Here is a 15,521-nt window from a genome sequence, read left to right as displayed (position 1 = left end):
TGTGTTGGGTACCAGCTTGAAGGGCACTGTCAGGGGCGGGCCTGGAGTCTGGGATGTCCTCTGTCTGGGTCTCTGTGCTATCTCTGGGTGCCTGCCATTCCCCATCCTTCATGGCCCTTCTAGGAAGTGCCAGAACCTCTCCTTGGGCATCGAGCACAGCCTGAGTGACTGGTGTTGGGAAGTGATTCGGGTTTGGGTCCCTCCATCTAGAGAACGTTGCCCTCCAGCATGCCTCGTGTGCTCAGGATGTGATCTTGGGGAGATGGCCCTCAGGTCTCTGCTTCCCCTGAGCCTTCAGGATCTGCAGCCTCCCATCCCAGGTGGTCCCAGCTCCTGCCCCCACCCCTTTCAGATTTCGTGCCAGCCTGCAGGGGTCGCTCCATCCACAGGGGCCGTGCCAGCCAGGTCCAGATGCCCAACAGCGTGCCAAAAGCTCTGAAGTGTGGAGCGGGGCCATCTCTTTCTGGACTTGACAGTATTTTTCCAAGAATTAATTTTCCTTCTGAATTTGTTGAGAGTGTCTTCCTCCTGTCCCAGTTTTGAAACTCTTAAAATTCTTTGACACCCCCCACCCTTTTTTTTTTGGAGCTTTGGCTCTGGCCCCCAAAACCACACTCCCGAATTCTGTGCCAAATTAACTCCACGCTTCCCAACCAGGCCTGCACTAACGCCCCCTCTAATCACTGTCCTGGGCTCTCCGCATGCCCCTAACTGCCAGTGCCACCCAGGCAGGGCTGAGCCACGCCTGCTTTTGCACTAACTCAGGGGGTGCTCCACCCCTCTAATTCTGCCTCCTTCCTTTCTTGGCGTGGGGCTCCAGGGTTTTGATCAGAAAGGAATGGGCAGGGGGCACAGATCAACTTTACTCAATGGTGCCGTTGGCAGGAAGGGTAAAGGTTGGGGGAAATGCTTTGCTGAGGAGCTTCTCGGCCTGAAGAGCATCCCCTATTTGGAAAAGCCTGGGGCGCTGCCTCCATAGACTGTTGGTCATTTCCTGCACAGCAGGGAGAGGCAGCAAGGCATCCGCTGGCCTTCTCTCTCCCTTCTGGAGCGGAGAGGTCAGGAGGTGCAGCTGTGGAGGCATGGCTCGTGGAGGGCTTGGACAGGTTCTCTCTGCCACACGGTGGCTGCCCTCTTTGCTTCCCCCCTGGGGCTCCCCAAATTCAGATACCCCAGCCAGAGGATGGGAATGAGCAGGCCTGTCCTCTTCTCCCACTCCTGAGCCATCGAGAACCTAGGGTGTTGTAAAGGCTGAGTCCAAGGAGGGGGATGTTCCTGGACCACGGGAACTGGCCTGGTTGGGTCCTTCTCTTTTGGGATGGGAGGCGAGGGGGTCAGGGAGGCAGGGTAGGATTTGGCATAGGGACTTCTTCAAGTAGGCTCAGCATTTCAGAAGGAAGCTGCCTAACCTCACTGCCTGGCATCACCTAGAGGCCAGGACTTGGCCTTCTCTTTGGGCTCAGTTATTTGAGGTGCTGGTGGGGTGGGGGAGGGAGGTGGTGGCCGTGGGGAAGATTCACTCAGCTTTCCTCTGCAGCCCATGGCCCCACTCTGATTTTGGAATCAGTAATCATAGTTTCTCCTCTGCCTGTCCTTCGGAGGGGTGACTCACCAGCTCCTCCCCTCATCCCCCTTCCCGCCCTCAGAGGTGTCATCTCGCCCCAGACAGAGCTATCCACCTCCTCTCTGTACCCACTCCTGGGGCTCCTATTGCCATGGTAACGGCCGAACTAATTGCAACCCTCATCCTGCTGAAGTTCAGCCTACAGCGCCAGCACCCCACCTCCACCCTGGGCAGGAGGGAGGGAGGCCCAGGGAGTTGGGCTGGGGTCCCCTCCACTGCCCTGCCCTGCCGTAGCTGTAACATCTCCAGCTTTGAGTCATGCGCAGCCCCTGGACTTGACCTTCACCAGCTCTTCTTCCCTTTGCCCCAGGGTTAAATTTTGGTCTCTAGGCAGCAGAAGAGGTGGGGAGTAACGGGAGCCTCTGCTCTGCGTTTGCAATGGGGAACCAGCTTTGGCCTTGACTGCTTTGCGGGAGAAAACAGAGGGCTTTTCTTAGGACCTCCCCGAACGTTTCTAGTCCAGGGGACTCCAGAGAGACCAAAATTTCTGCCCCGAGAGCCACACCTCTGCCCGCCTCACACCGCCCCCTGCACCTGCGAGTGTCGAGCTGTCCTGTCTGCGCCGCAGCTCCTCACCTCTTCCCGTGATCTCCCCCTCTCTCCTCTCTCGCTTAGCCTCCTCTGTGACTCCTCAGCTTTGGCTTCTCCGCCCACCCCCGTGCTCCCCAGCTCTCTCTCTCCCGCCCTGGCCGCCTCACCCCGCCCCCCCACGGCCTCCGCAGTGCCCCGGGCCGGAGTTGAGGAGTGTGTGTTCTGTTTCTCCCCTGTGCCCGCCCTCCCCCCCCCTCCCGCCGACCAGGAGAGGGCGGAGCTGGCCGCGGGACGGAGGCACCTGGAGGCCCGCCAGGCGCTCTACGCCGAGCTCCAGACGCAGCTCGATAACTGCCCCGAGTCAGTGCGGGAACAGTTACAGGAGCAGCTGAGAAGGGTCAGTTTCACCAGCCCCCCTTCCCTGGCCCCCGAGGGCCACCCACCCAGAAGAGAGGAGAGCAGTGGGACGGGACCACCCCGGGCCCTGCAGTACCTGCCGGACCCGGACACCAGGGTCGGTGCTGTGGCTTGGAGGGGACAGGGAAGGATGGTGGGGGGAGTGATTTTCTCCTTTCTGCTACTCCAGGCCGTGATGCCCGTGCAAGGGGCAAAGCCAAGCAGAGGCAAGGGGGTTGGGTGGGGCAGGTCCCTTCCCCAATTTCCCTGGGGCCGGCCCTCGGAACTCCTGCCTCTGTGGCCTGGCCTTTCAGGCCCAGAGGGGCACCCCGAGCACCACCCGACCCCCTTTGTCGCTGTCGTTCAAGGAGGCCGAGGCCCTGGAGACGGAGACAAAGCTGTTTGAGGACTTGGAGTTCCAGCAGCTGGAGCGGGAGAGCCGCGTGGAGGAGGAGCGGGAGCTGGCAGGCCAGGGGCTGCTCCGGAGCCAGGCCGAGCTGCTCCGCAGCATCACCAAGAGGAAGGTGTGTCTCACTCTGGCGTCCCCTGTGCCGGGTTCCGGGGTGAGGGGTTCCTCAGGGCCAGGGGGTGGTTGGAGGCTAATGAATTGCATCCCATCTGGGTTTGGCTCCCAGCTGATGACCCCATAAAAGCTAACTTTACCTTTCTGAGCCTCAGTTTCCTTATCTGCAAAACAAGAACATGTCGAGAGAATGAAGCAAGACGGTACATGTGAGGACAGCATGGGCTCTGATTGTAGGGAGCGCTGGGCAGAAAGGAGCTGTTAGCACGGGCTCCAGTGGAGCGTGGACTGGGCTCACATTTGGAGCTGGCCCTGGCTGGGCAGAGAAATGGAAGGTGGAGATGGGGGAGGAGGAAGCTGGGGGAGAGGCCTGCTGCTGCCCTTGTAGAGCTCTTTGGCTGGTGGACGTGCTGGGAAACACGTAAGGTCCTGAGATCTGGATATTTGAGCCAACCAGGGGTCCTGGAAAGGGCATCCCCTGGGTTCCAGGGGTAGCTCAGCCCTACCTCCTGAGCCATGAAACAAGGTGTATTGATCATATCCTCACCAGTCCTGGAGCTCAGATGCTGTGATTCTCTGCTCCTGATCTCAGCCCTGCTCCTGATCTCAGCCCCACCAGGACAGGGTGTTGGGGCAGGGGTATGTGTGTGTATGTGTGTGTGTGTGTGTGGATGGGGAGTAAATCTGGGGAGGAGGGGGAGAATGAGGAGGATGGTCCAGGCAGCTCACATGCTGGTGGCTGAGACTGGCATGTCCGTTCACACACACATGGGTACATGCGCAGTTTGCCTGGTAGAGTGACTGGGTGGGAGGTGAGGGCAGTGAGATCAGCAGAGGGGCATCAAATAGGGGTGACTGGGGTCTCGAGGGCTAGGCTGAGGCTGGTGGTATGTGGGGAGCTCCTCGACCTCCTCCTGTGTCTGGATCCCTTGCTTTTGCCTTGCAAATGCATCCGCTTACCTTTGCTTTGCAAATGCATCCACTTCGAGGAGGATGGGAGACAGACAGAAGGAAGGAGCAAGCTGGTATTTCCTTGGCACGTGTGTGCGTGTGTGCCAGGAGGCTTTCTTGGGTTGTCTTTTGCCAACCTTACGAGGGTCTCACAGGCCAGTTCTCTTATCCTCACTTTATATAGACAGGAAAATGAGGTCTCAGAGAAGCCGCACATCTGCCCCAAACCTCTTAGCTTACAAGCTTCAGAGTCAGAATTGGACCCCAGGCCTGCCTGGCCCCAAAGTATCTGTTCCTTACACTGCACTTCATGGGGCACTGGCACTCCTGCAGCTTCTTCCTCTTCCCTTTGGAGAGAATGCATCAGGGAGCCCTTGATCAGCTAATTCCATCCCTTTGAGGTCCTGGTGGGTGTAAGCTCCAGGGAGTTTGGGAGGGGTCAGTGGTATTGCACTCCTGTTCTCTCCTCCCAACGCTCACCTGGCTTCTAGGAACCCAGCTCAGCCCCCAGGACCCCGGAAAGTCACATTCTTCCCCTTCTCATGAGCCTTGCTCAACCTCCCTTCCATCGGCTCCCAGTATCCCACCTATCACAGGCTCTATCTGCCCTGGTGCCCGGTGCTCCCCTGTTGCCTCCACTGTGATTCAGAGTGCTTCAGAGTACTGCCTTTGGAGTCCCAGCAGATTGGGTTCTTTTTTTTTTTTAATTTTTAATTAATTTATTTATTAATTAATTTATTTTTTATGATAGTCACACAGAGAGAGAGAGAGGCAGAGACATAGGCAGAGGGAGAAGCAGGCTCCATGCACCCGGAGCCCGATGTGGGACTCGATCCCGGGTCTCCAGGATCGCGCCCTGGGCCAAAGGCAGGCGCTAAACCACTGCGCCACCCAGGGATCCCCAGATTGGGTTCTTTTTTTTTTTTTTTTTTTTTTATTTATGATAGTCACAGAGAGAGAGAGAGAGAGAGGCAGAGACACAGGCAGAGGGAGAAGCAGGCTCCATGCACTGGGAGCCTGATGTGGGATTCGATCCCGGGTCTCCAGGATCGCGCCCTGGGCCAAAGGCAGGCGCCAAACCGCTGCGCCACCCAGGGATCCCTCCAGATTGGGTTCTAATCCCAACTCTAGCACTTACTAGCTTCTAAGTGTCAGTGTTTTTGTTTTTTTTTTTTTTTTAAGATTTTGTTTATTTATTTGAGAGAGAGTGTGTGTGCAAGTGCCTTCAAGTGGGGGGAGGGGCAAAGAGACAGGGAGAAGCAGACTACCAGCTGAGCAGGGAGCCCCACAGGGTGGGCAGAGGGGGACTTGATTACAGGCAGGACCCAGAGATCACGACCTGAACCGAAGTCAGATGCTTAACCAACTGAGCCACCCAGCTTGCCCCTTTGTCAGTGTTCTTACTTGTAAAATGGGCATAAAGGCACCTACCTCAAAAGAGGATTAAATGAGATAACATGCAAAGCATTTAATGGAGTTTCTGGGACAGTTTCTTAATAAATAGCAGATCTTGCTATTTATTTAGCAGAGTTTACCCCTTGGGCTGACCCCACATTCTGGACAGCTCCCTTCTTTCCTCCCTCCTCACTCACGTATTTCTCTTAAAGGTGGTGGTGTAAGGCCACTTCTTTCAGGAAGCCCTCCTGGGATTAACCCAGCCCATTTTCCCCAACCCCCATCCTTCTTTCTCACGTTATCTTTTCATTTCCTCTTAGCACATGGTTGTTGAGCCAGGCACGGTGCTAAGACCTACTGGGGTTATGGAGATAGAAAAGACACTGACCCTGATCTTGGATCTGACAGCCTGGGTGGGGTGATGATGGAGATTCATGGTTAGAAGTACCAGTAATATGAGGCAGATGTGCTACAGAATAATTGAGCACAGAGGAAGGAGCAGAGAAATTGGTGATTGAGGAAGATGTTGGAGAAAAGGTAGTGCTCCATCTGATCTTGGAGGATAAGGAGCTCCTTTCCGGGTAGTGGAAAGACAGGGCCAGCTCTCCTCTGGACTAAGGGGGCAGTGTTAGAGAGGCCTGAGAGCATGCAGGTTGCAGCTTAGTGTACCCCAAGGCCAGGCTGGGGGCACCTGGGGGACTTGGGAGGTGGAAGAGTGTAGGCCCAGTTCCAGGAGCCCTCAAATGCCGGCTTAGGAGTCTGTGCTCTGGCCTATGAGTAATGAGTCACTCAAAGGGTTTGAGAAGAGGAGTGATTTAACCTTACTGTGGATTTTTTAAAAATTATTCAAATTATATATGTGTGTGTGTGTGTATTTTTTCAAATCCATATATGTATATGGGTTAGAAAATTCAGGTAAGCAAACAAAAACAAACCTCCAAGGCCATTTTAAGAAGGTGTTTGTTGCGGTGCATCAGAAAGTCAAGAGTTGGCAGCAGGAGGCTGATGAAAGGTACAGGCTAGAAGGCAGGGGGAAGGCACCCCCTGGACTTGGGGGTGGCAGTGGGGGTGGGGCGGGCGGAGAACTCATCAGTGTGTCCCAGGTTCTAGACTTGTTGACAGTGGGGAGGGGACATCTGGGGCCTTGGGTTCTGGCTGGTGTGCCTGTTGGCTTCGGAGTCACTGGTATAGGGAGGGCCAAGGGCAGGAGCTGACCATAGTTGCCTGTTTTCCTGGAGTGAGTTGAAGCCAAGCAGAAGAGCTGGTTGATTCCCTTCACCCAAGCTAAGGGTCTCACTGCGGGCTCAGCCCTGTGGTCTCCCAGGCCTGACGGGCCATCCCCCTCCCCTCCAGGAGCGCCTGGCAGTCCTGGACAGTCAGGCGGGGCAGATCCGGGCCCAGGCCGTGCAGGAGTCCGAGCGCCTGGCGAGGGACAAGAACGCTTCCCTGCAGCTGCTGCAGAAGGTAGGCCCCAGTCCCAGTGGGCTGGGGGGGTCAGGGTTGGGGCAGGATGGGGAAGCGGGAGACAGTGCAGAGAGGCTGGGATGGGGTGGGGGTGCACTTTCCCAGCCACGCAGGACCCCCTTCACTTGGTCATCTCCTATGCCGTTGCCCCCACTCTGTTCTGACCCGGCCACTTGTGGCTCGCAGGAGAAGGAGAGACTGACTATGTTGGAGGGAAGATACCACTCACTCACAGGAGGCAGGCCCTTCCCGAAGACCACGTCCACCCTCAAAGAGGTAATGTGTGGGGCTCAGCCCTACTTTAACCCAGTGGGTCTCTCGGGAGGCTCTGGAGCAGCATGGGGCACCTGCAGCGCAGTAGCTGAGGTGGAGGATGGGGACGTTTTCCTGAGCTGGAGTGGCTCTGACTTCTGGGATTTGACCTTCTGTGGCTACTAGCTGCTGCTTTTCATTTGCCTTTCTGGCTCCTAGGAGCTTACAGATCTTGCCATTTTGAGTGATTAAATCCACCTGGGGGATTCAAGCGGCATGAGTGGGGAGGATGGGCAGTTCGGAGGTTTGGAGAGGGCCAGGGCTGGGCAGACTCCCCTCGAGGGGGAGCACAGGAAACTCAGGGTCCTGAGCTCGGAGCTCCTTAGGCTTCAGCCTGGAGCTAGGCTCTTGGCTAAGAGGTGGGCGCTGACATCCCTTAAGCGTCTTTCTGGAGTCTTTGCATGCGTGGGGCATAAGGTCCAACCAGGACGTGTCCTGCTTCCCGAGCTCTTTCCCTTCCTCCCTGCCTCACTGCACGAGCAACTGAGGCCTGGGGTGGGGTGGTTGGGCTGCGAGAGGGGTGAGGCCCTTCACCCTGTACCCTCTCTGTAGGCTGAACTGCTCATCTCCGAGTCCTCAGAGATGGGGCTGGGGTCGGCGACTCTGGTCCCTTTCCCAGGGTCTTCTCAGCCCGGGGCCTTCTCTGTCCCCCTAACCCAACCTGCTTCCACTCAGCTCTGCCCCAAAGCACAAGAGGTAATCCCAGCCGACTGCCCGCCCTGCTGTGCCCACTGCCTGTCTGCTTGCTTGCTGAGCCTCTGCCTACGGCTTCTCCCATGGGCCCAGCTGCAGGGTGTGTGGGCCATAACCCCTTGGCCAGAGTCTGTGAGAGTCTGAGTGAGTGTGCCATCCTGCTATTCCAGAGAGGGCCTGAGCAGCCTGTGCAAAATCAGCACCAATCTGCATATTAACGTGCATGTATTCTGCATGCCGTTCATCAGTTCTCACAACCCACTTGATCCTCCAGCTTGTTTTCCTTTTCCCTAACCCCTGGAGGACAGTCGCTCTCTGCAGCTAGGCCAGGCTGGGGCTCCCCCTGGATGGGGCAGGCTTAGGGTCCTGTGCACCCAGTGTGCATGTTGGATGCCTGCCTTGCCCCCAGCACCTCCGTAAGCTCAGGGAATGTGACAGGCCCTGCCCTCCCGCCCCACAGTCTAATGTGCTAATGTCTCTCCACGTACTAACCCTTGGGCAGCAGGCCCATTTTTCCATTTGGGCTTTGAGCCGTTCCCTGCTAGGGTCTCTCTCGTGGAGCCCGTCTAGCTCACCCCCTAGTGGTGTCTCTACTCCCAACCCTTCCAGCTCCTGCCCCAGCAGATGGGGTGTGAGGAGACACTCTGGGAACATTAGCTGGTGTTCTGTGCTGTGTGTGCATGCCCCATTGCGGATGCCTGATGTGTTGGAGACAGAAGGTTCTCTGGGAGCTGGGTCTTGATCTTCTGTGGGCCCTTGGAAGGCCTTACCTAGGCTTCTCCTGTCCCTAGCCCAGAGCAAACCCAGGGGTAGGCCTTCAGAGTCTGCCTGGGGCAGGGCCTTGATACCCAGGCAGCCTCAGAAGTAGAGGTCACGAAGAGCCTTTGGACAGTTCTGGCTGCATTTTTCTCCCCCCACCGCCTGCTTGTCACAGGAGGCAGCTGGGCTCCCCACCCCTGCTTTGGATCTTGATTGAATGGAGTGATGGCCCCGAGGCATGGAGTTTGGGTGTTGGGTACCCGGCTGTACCCTGTTAACCTCTTCTCTGCCCGTCCCTGCCCCTCCCACCGGGCACCCTAGGAGTATGTGAGCCTGGCAGAGGTTCTCCAGCTGTGCTTCCGCTTGGACCCCCATGCTTCCGCCACCTCCCCCAGCGTGTTCGCCCAGCCCCTGCCCGACAGTGAGGTACCAGCCACTGAGTGAGCCCACCTGTGCCTCATGGATGCCCATCTCGTCCCTCAGGCTGGGGTGGGACTTGGGGGACGACAGGGTGTGTCTTCAGCGGTGAGGGGGAAGTGCAGCTAGCATAAGGGGGGTTGGGAGTGCTTCCCTCTCTTCTCTGGGGCCTTGGGAGCTTCAGCTCCTGATGGTCTCAGGGTGGGGCAGGCCTTCTGCTCTGGCTTGAGGGCGTCATCCTGAGAGGACTCGCCTTCCCGGGCTCTGCAAGCCTCTGCTGCTGTGTGCTTCCTGTGATGGTTACCCTTCCCTTGTCCATGGGCAGGGCCATCTCCTGGTTTGCAGTTCCATTAACCTCTTGTATTCCCTCCTGCATCCTGGCCTTCCCCCAAGTACGTGACGCTTGAGCAGCTAAAGGTGATGTGGGGCACCTCACCCGTGCCCACAGCCCCCGCGCCGGGCCTGCCTTTCTGGGCCTCTGCCTCCCGGGACCTGGTTCCCACCACCTGCCTTCCTCCCGTGCTGCCCTCTTCCTCCTCCTCCGCTTCTCTCACGCCTTCACCCAAGGTTGGTGGTCTCTGTGTTGTGCCACCCTCAGCCCGCTGCTGGCGTGGCTCTGTGTGTGTGCGTGTGCGTGCGTGTGCCACCCCTGCTTCCCAGCGTCTGAGCTCCAGGCCAGCCCCGGGGAGTGCTCAGTGCCTGTGAGTGCTGGCCGGCTGGCGTCGTGGTTGGCACAGCACGAGTCTCTGGTCTGGGAGTGGTGTCCTGACTGTTCCTCTTTGCCCTTGGTGTGTTCACGGCAACTGTTCTCTCACTGTTTTTCTCCTCCTTCTCTTTATGCTGTCCTTCTTCCCTTCCTCCCTTACCTTCCTGGTACCAATCGTGGCCTTCCTTTACTCATCCTCCACCCTTCCCCTCCCTTCCCCTCCTCACCTGTTCCCCACGCCCCCTCCCCACGCCTCACTCCAGATGGAGGAGCTGCTACTCCCTGCTGTAGACTTAGAGCAGTGGTACCAGGAGCTGATGGCCGGGCTGGGGACCGGCCCCGCTGCAGCCTCCCCGCGCTCCTCCCCCCCGCCTCTGCCCGCCAAAGCTTCCCGGCAGCTGCAGGTAACCCCCTATCTCACTGCCCATCCCTCCCCGAGCCCTGCTCCTCTTTGCCCTGGGCACCTCCTGTCCGTCCAGCAGCCTCACAGCACCACCGGAGATGGTGGGAGTCAGTTGAGTCAGGGCAGCAGGAGATGGTGGGAGTCAGTTGAGTCAGGGCAGTCAGGGCAGATGGCCTACGAGATTCCCTCATGGGCAGCCATCCTAGCACATTGAGCAGCTAGGGTCCCCCCCCCCCCCGAGTCTAAGGGTGACAGCCAGGCTTGCCTGTCTGGTGGAAGGGGGTTCAGGAACAGCAGTCAGGTTGGGATGGGTTTGGTGCCTCGTGCTCCAGCGGACTGTAGCTCTGCTCTGTCCCTGGCAGCCCTCAACCTCAGAGTTTCTTACTCAGTTTGGGGGGCCTGACACATTTTTGGGCCTGTTAACAACCAGAACTAGTGTGTCCGAGGAGAACTGCCAGCATTTTGTTCTCCAGGTCTACCCAGGGGTGAAGTAACAGCCCTGAGGACACATCCAGGCCTCCCTGGTGTTTCTGTGGAGGGTACAGGCCTACATGACCCTGTACCAAGCTGCAGACATGATGTGGGGACAGTTGTCAGGGCACATTCCACTGGCCTGTGGGTGTGCCCAGAACCCCAGTGTTCAAGATTCCCTCCTGGTGTGCAGGCACTGCACCTCTAAGTTTGTCATCTCAGCTCAAATTCCCTGCTGCCTTTGGGAGGAGTTTGATTCCTCCGGCACATGAGGCACCTTTACTTTGGGTCCAACTGGTTAGAAATTTTTACATACCTTGATTCACGTCATCATCAGCACAGTTAACTCTGATTTTACAGAGTAAACACTGGGGCCCCGAGAAGATAAGTCATGTCCCCAAGGCCACATGACTAGGAAGTACCAGAGCCTGTGCCAAGAGCCGGGGTTCTTGACTCCAGACCCCATATTCAGCAAACAGAAGAGCTGTGAGGGAGCTTGACAGTTACTTTGTCTAGCCCTGCTCCGTCCTTTTGCAGATAAGGAAGCCAGGGGCTCAGAGCTGGGAGGTACACAGCCCAGGGTCCCACAGCCTGGTAGTGGCCGAGGTGGGACCAGAAGGAACCCTTCAGTTGGCCTTCAGTTGGTCTCCCGCATGACTCTGCCCGACTGATGTGAATGTCGATTTGCATGACCTTTTCTGAGACCTTGGGTGGGACCCGGAGAAGAATTGCCTGGGAAAGAGGCTTGGCAGCTGCCAATAACACCCATCTGTTGGGCTGGCCTGAGAAGCTGAATGCTGTTGTCTGCTAGAAATGGCCCTGGAGGTCCTGGTGCCTGGGCAGTACCTGGATCACAGCCAGCCTAGGTGACATGGGGGTGGCGGCTAGTGGGGGAGCCGCAGCTCACCAGGTGGGGTCTCTTCCCTCCAGGTTTACCGCTCCAAGATGGATGGTGAGGCCACCAGCCCCCTGCCCCGGACCCGCAGTGGCCCCCTCCCCTCCTCCTCTGGTTCTTCTTCCTCTTCTTCGCAGCTCAGCGTGGCTACTCTGGGCCGGAGCCCCTCCCCAAAGGTCTGAGGACAGTGGGTGGGCTGTGCATGTGGAATGGCGGTGGTAGGGTGTTGGAGGCTGTGACACTGGGGAGAGGTCAAAGCTGCCCAGGAAAGCCTTGGGACGGGAAGAGGGGGGTGTCTTCCAAGCCTTAGGTCCAAGTGCTCCATTACCCCCCTCCCCACCAGAGTGCCCTACTTGCCCAGAATGGCACAGGCAGCCTTCCTCGCAACCTGGCGGCCACGCTGCAGGACATTGAGACCAAGCGCCAGCTGGCCCTGCAGCAGAAGGGTGAGTGGCTGCCATGCCAGCCTGCCTGCTCTCCCGGGGGGGTCCTGGATATCTGCCACCACCACCTCCACCCCCAATGTCCACACCTTTTGCAGGGTGTTTTTGCTTTAATTGAGTTCTAGGCAAGAGCAGAAAGCATTTAGATTCAATATCTGAAGAAGAGCTTCCTGGATATTTATCAAGAGACTAAGGGTTGGGGGCATGCGATCTTCCCCAGAGAGCCCAGCAAAGAAGGGAGATGCCTGTTGGCCTGAGTTGGGATGGACCTTGCCCTCCCTGTCTGGAGGCAGGGGATGCACCCGACGGCCTCCTGAAGTGGTTCCCTGAGTCCTTGTTGCCTGTGTGCATTTTGGTTGTTTTGAAAGCCCGTGTCTGTGCCTCTCTCTCGTCTCATCCCCTCTGTGTCTCTCTACCCTACCCTCTGCCCGGGGCCCCCACACCAGGCGAGTCGCTTCCTGCAGAGCCCCCCCCAGCAGACGACCCAGCAGGTAGAGCGTTAGTCACTGGGGGCATTGCTTTGGTCAGGCAGCCCCGCCTGGGCGTCCGCATGACGTATCCTGCTCAGATCTTCGCACCTCCCCGGCAGGCTCCCCGGCTGAGCTGGGATGGGGTGTCTGGCTGGCCTTGCCCCTCGACCCTAGCCAGCTCCTGCCTCAGCTGTGCTTCGCCTTGTCTCCCCTTCTTTCCTGCTGGTGTTGCTTTTGCTTCTGCATCACAGCTGGGGCTGCATGGACACCCTGCTCACAGACCTTGCCCCCTCTTCCCTTCCCCGCTCCCCCGGCAGGCAGGTTGGTGCATGCATCCTGCCCTGCTATTCAGGCGATGGTTGTGAGCCTGGTTGTGAGCCGGAGGCACTGCCCTGGCAGGGTCAGTGCCCCATGGGGCTCAGGATGCAGAAGGAGCCTGGAAGCCAGACTATGTGGCTGTGGCCAGTTGTGCAGGGGACCGAAACGCTGGCGGGGCAGCCGGACCTGGAGCTGGGCTGGGGGGCTTTAGGGAAGCTGGGGGGCGTGCTGAGGGGTGGGCCCTGCGCCGACCTTTCCCTGCTCACATTTTCCCTCTGTGATGCTGCCAGTGTCTCCCAGAGGGCCCGCTGTGACTCCCCCTACCCCGTCCCTCCTGCAGGACAGCAGGTGATCGAGGAGCAGCGGCGGCGCCTGGCCGAGCTGAAGCAGAAGGCTGCGGCCGAGGCGCAGTGCCAGTGGGACGCCCTGCACGGGGCGGCCCCCTTCCCCCCGGGCCCCTCGGGCTTCCCCCCGCTCATGCACCACTCCATCCTGCACCACCTGCCGGCTGGCCGGGAGCGCGGGGAGGAGGGCGAGCACGCCTACGACACCCTGAGCCTGGAGAGCTCCGACAGCATGGAGACCAGCATCTCCACAGGCGGCAACTCAGCCTGCTCGCCCGACAACATGTCCAGGTACCCGCCCCCGCGGGGGTCCTGCTCGGCCTCTGCCAGCCGCCTCCTTGCCCCTTGATGCCACCACTCTTCCCCTCCCCCAGTGCGAGCGGCCTGGATGTGGGCAAAATCGAGGAGATGGAGAAGATGCTGAAAGAGGCACACGCCGAGAAGAGCCGGCTCATGGAGTCCAGGGTGAGGCAGGCCTGGGCTGCCCGGGGGCCTGGGTCCCACCCCTAGTCTCCTCGAGACCTTCCCTGGAGGAAGAAAGTGTTTTATTTATTTATTTAAAGATTTTATTTATGTATTCATGAGAAACAGAGAGGCAGAGACACAGGCAGAGGGAGAAGCAGGGTCCCTGCGGGGAGCCCATTGTGGGACTCGATCCCAGGACCTGAGCCAAAGGCAGATGCTCAACCACTGAACCACTCAGGCGCCCGGGAAGAAAGTGTTCTAAAGTTTGCGTTCTCAAGCAGAGGAGGCCTGCTGATGTGGCAGGTCTCATGGCTCTTAGGAAGAGAGGCAGCACTGCAATCGCTGTCCACGACGAATCCCCCATGTGACGACTCCCAGCCTTCTTAGGTTTGTCTCTGCGGGTGTTTTGGCTGCCACAGGAATTCTGATTCTTGTCCACCCGAGTGGCCAGTCATTCCTCTTGAGGGTGGTAAGGAAAAGTGGGAATGGAGGGCTCGAGCTGTAGGGCTAGAAGAGCAGGCAGGTGTCTAGGCCGGTGCAGAGATGTTGGTGGAGAGGATGCAGGGAGGATGAAGGGTTGAGGGAGGCCCTGCCTCCTGCCCACGGGCCCACAGTGGGGACCAGTGGGGGATCTGGGCACCGCCAGGCTGAGGAGCATAGGCCTAGGGAAGAGGATGAGAGGTGGGGGGTCTGCAGGGGCTGTTCTGTCTCCACCCTCTGGCGCTTTGCATCTCTGGAGATGAGGGAGAGACCTGGGGAGCAGGAGGCAGTGGCCAGGCAACCCAGAGAAGAAGGCCTCTCAGTTGTACGTACTGCCATCAAAGGAGGGCAAATGCACAAGCAGCTCTTGGCAAACAGAGAGAAAGGAGATTCGGCTAAGTTTTGAGCTGGGAAGAAATGGCAAACCGGAGCTGACGGTGTAGGTTACTGCTGATGAGGACACAAAACATCACTGACGTGCTCTGTGTTTGATGATTTGTTCTAATGACTTTTAAAGTGTTTTTTTTTTTTAACTTTTAAGGTTTTTTAAGAAGGGCTTCTGTAAGTTCATTTCTAACCCCTAAAATTTGAAGTTTGACTACGAATGTTTGTAACTTGGTTTCAAAGGACCCCAGTGATTAGGGAACAGCTACTGAATATATTCAGTATCAGGAAAAGTCAATTAGGTGATCCATGTCTAGGCATTCAGGTAAAAAGCGTAGGAGCCTGTGTATTTTTCGCTGCTGGAATCAATGATGGGCGTTTGCATACACGGCCTCATGTCATTTTCTCTATAATCCCTGTAGGGAGGCACTCTTGGCCTCATTTTGCAGATGAGACAGCAGAGGCCCAGGGGGTTTAAATGATTTTGTCAGGCTCACACACCTCATCCTGGCCGCAGAGCCCGGATCCGAAGCCCGCATGGCGTCACTCCAAAGCATTTAACCTTACCGGGAGGGTGCTTGCAGAGCGTGGGTTTTGAGGGTGATGCTCCCTCCAGCTGGCTGGGCTGCCCTCTGAAGTGAGTGTGTCCTGCAGCCCCGCCCCAGCCTTGGGGAAGGGGAGGAGGAAGGCAGCTGTGGGCGCTGACCCCTTGCTTTGGGGGCAGGAGCGGGAGATGGAGCTCCGGCGGCAGGCCCTGGAGGAGGAACGGAGGAGGCGAGAACAGGTGGAACGGAGGCTACAGAGCGAGAGCGCCAGGAGGCAGCAGCTGGTGGAGAAGGAGGTCAAGATGCGAGAGAAACAGTTTTCCCAGGTAAGCGGGTGCTGGGGGTGTGCTTGAGGGTGGGGCCGTGGAGGGCTAGGGGTACCCCAGGGTAGCCTTGTGGGGCTGTAAAGCCTGTTCTCCTCCAGAAAAGACTGCTTGGGACTCATTCAGCCCCAGGAACGGAGACGTGTGTGTGTGTGTGTGTGTGTGTGTGTGTGTGTGTGTGTGTGTGTGTGTTGGGGCCTTCCCGGTGG

At 58.0% G+C, this 15,521-nt stretch overlaps 1 protein-coding gene across 22 annotated transcripts in view; it reads left to right on the top strand.

The window, feature by feature from the left end:
- Positions 1-15,521, top strand: part of PHLDB1 (pleckstrin homology like domain family B member 1) — a 46,695-nt gene that overhangs the window by 22,814 nt on the left and 8,360 nt on the right. For 10 of the 22 annotated variants that reach the window (XM_035716752.2, XM_035716751.2, XM_035716747.2 and 7 more), the window contains 13 exons: positions 2,424-2,669; positions 2,920-3,075; positions 6,774-6,884; positions 7,071-7,160; positions 7,749-7,892; positions 9,459-9,632; positions 10,035-10,175; positions 11,576-11,716; positions 11,884-11,986; positions 12,430-12,474; positions 13,112-13,406; positions 13,490-13,580; positions 15,169-15,315. In XM_035716752.2, the coding sequence (XP_035572645.1) occupies positions 2,424-2,669; positions 2,920-3,075; positions 6,774-6,884; positions 7,071-7,160; positions 7,749-7,892; positions 9,459-9,632; positions 10,035-10,175; positions 11,576-11,716; positions 11,884-11,986; positions 12,430-12,474; positions 13,112-13,406; positions 13,490-13,580; positions 15,169-15,315 (1,884 nt within the window). The remainder of the gene's footprint in view (positions 1-2,423; positions 2,670-2,919; positions 3,076-6,773; positions 6,885-7,070; positions 7,161-7,748; positions 7,893-9,458; positions 9,633-10,034; positions 10,176-11,575; positions 11,717-11,883; positions 11,987-12,429; positions 12,475-13,111; positions 13,407-13,489; positions 13,581-15,168; positions 15,316-15,521) is intronic. The other 12 variants (XM_049109908.1, XM_035716756.2, XM_035716776.2 and 9 more) reach the window with 10 other exon arrangements.

This window comes from Canis lupus, chromosome 5 (genome assembly GCF_003254725.2).
Source record: "Canis lupus dingo isolate Sandy chromosome 5, ASM325472v2, whole genome shotgun sequence".
In the NCBI taxonomy this organism is placed as follows: domain Eukaryota; kingdom Metazoa; phylum Chordata; class Mammalia; order Carnivora; family Canidae; genus Canis; species Canis lupus.
This window is presented reverse-complemented; position numbering and strand designations above follow the sequence as displayed.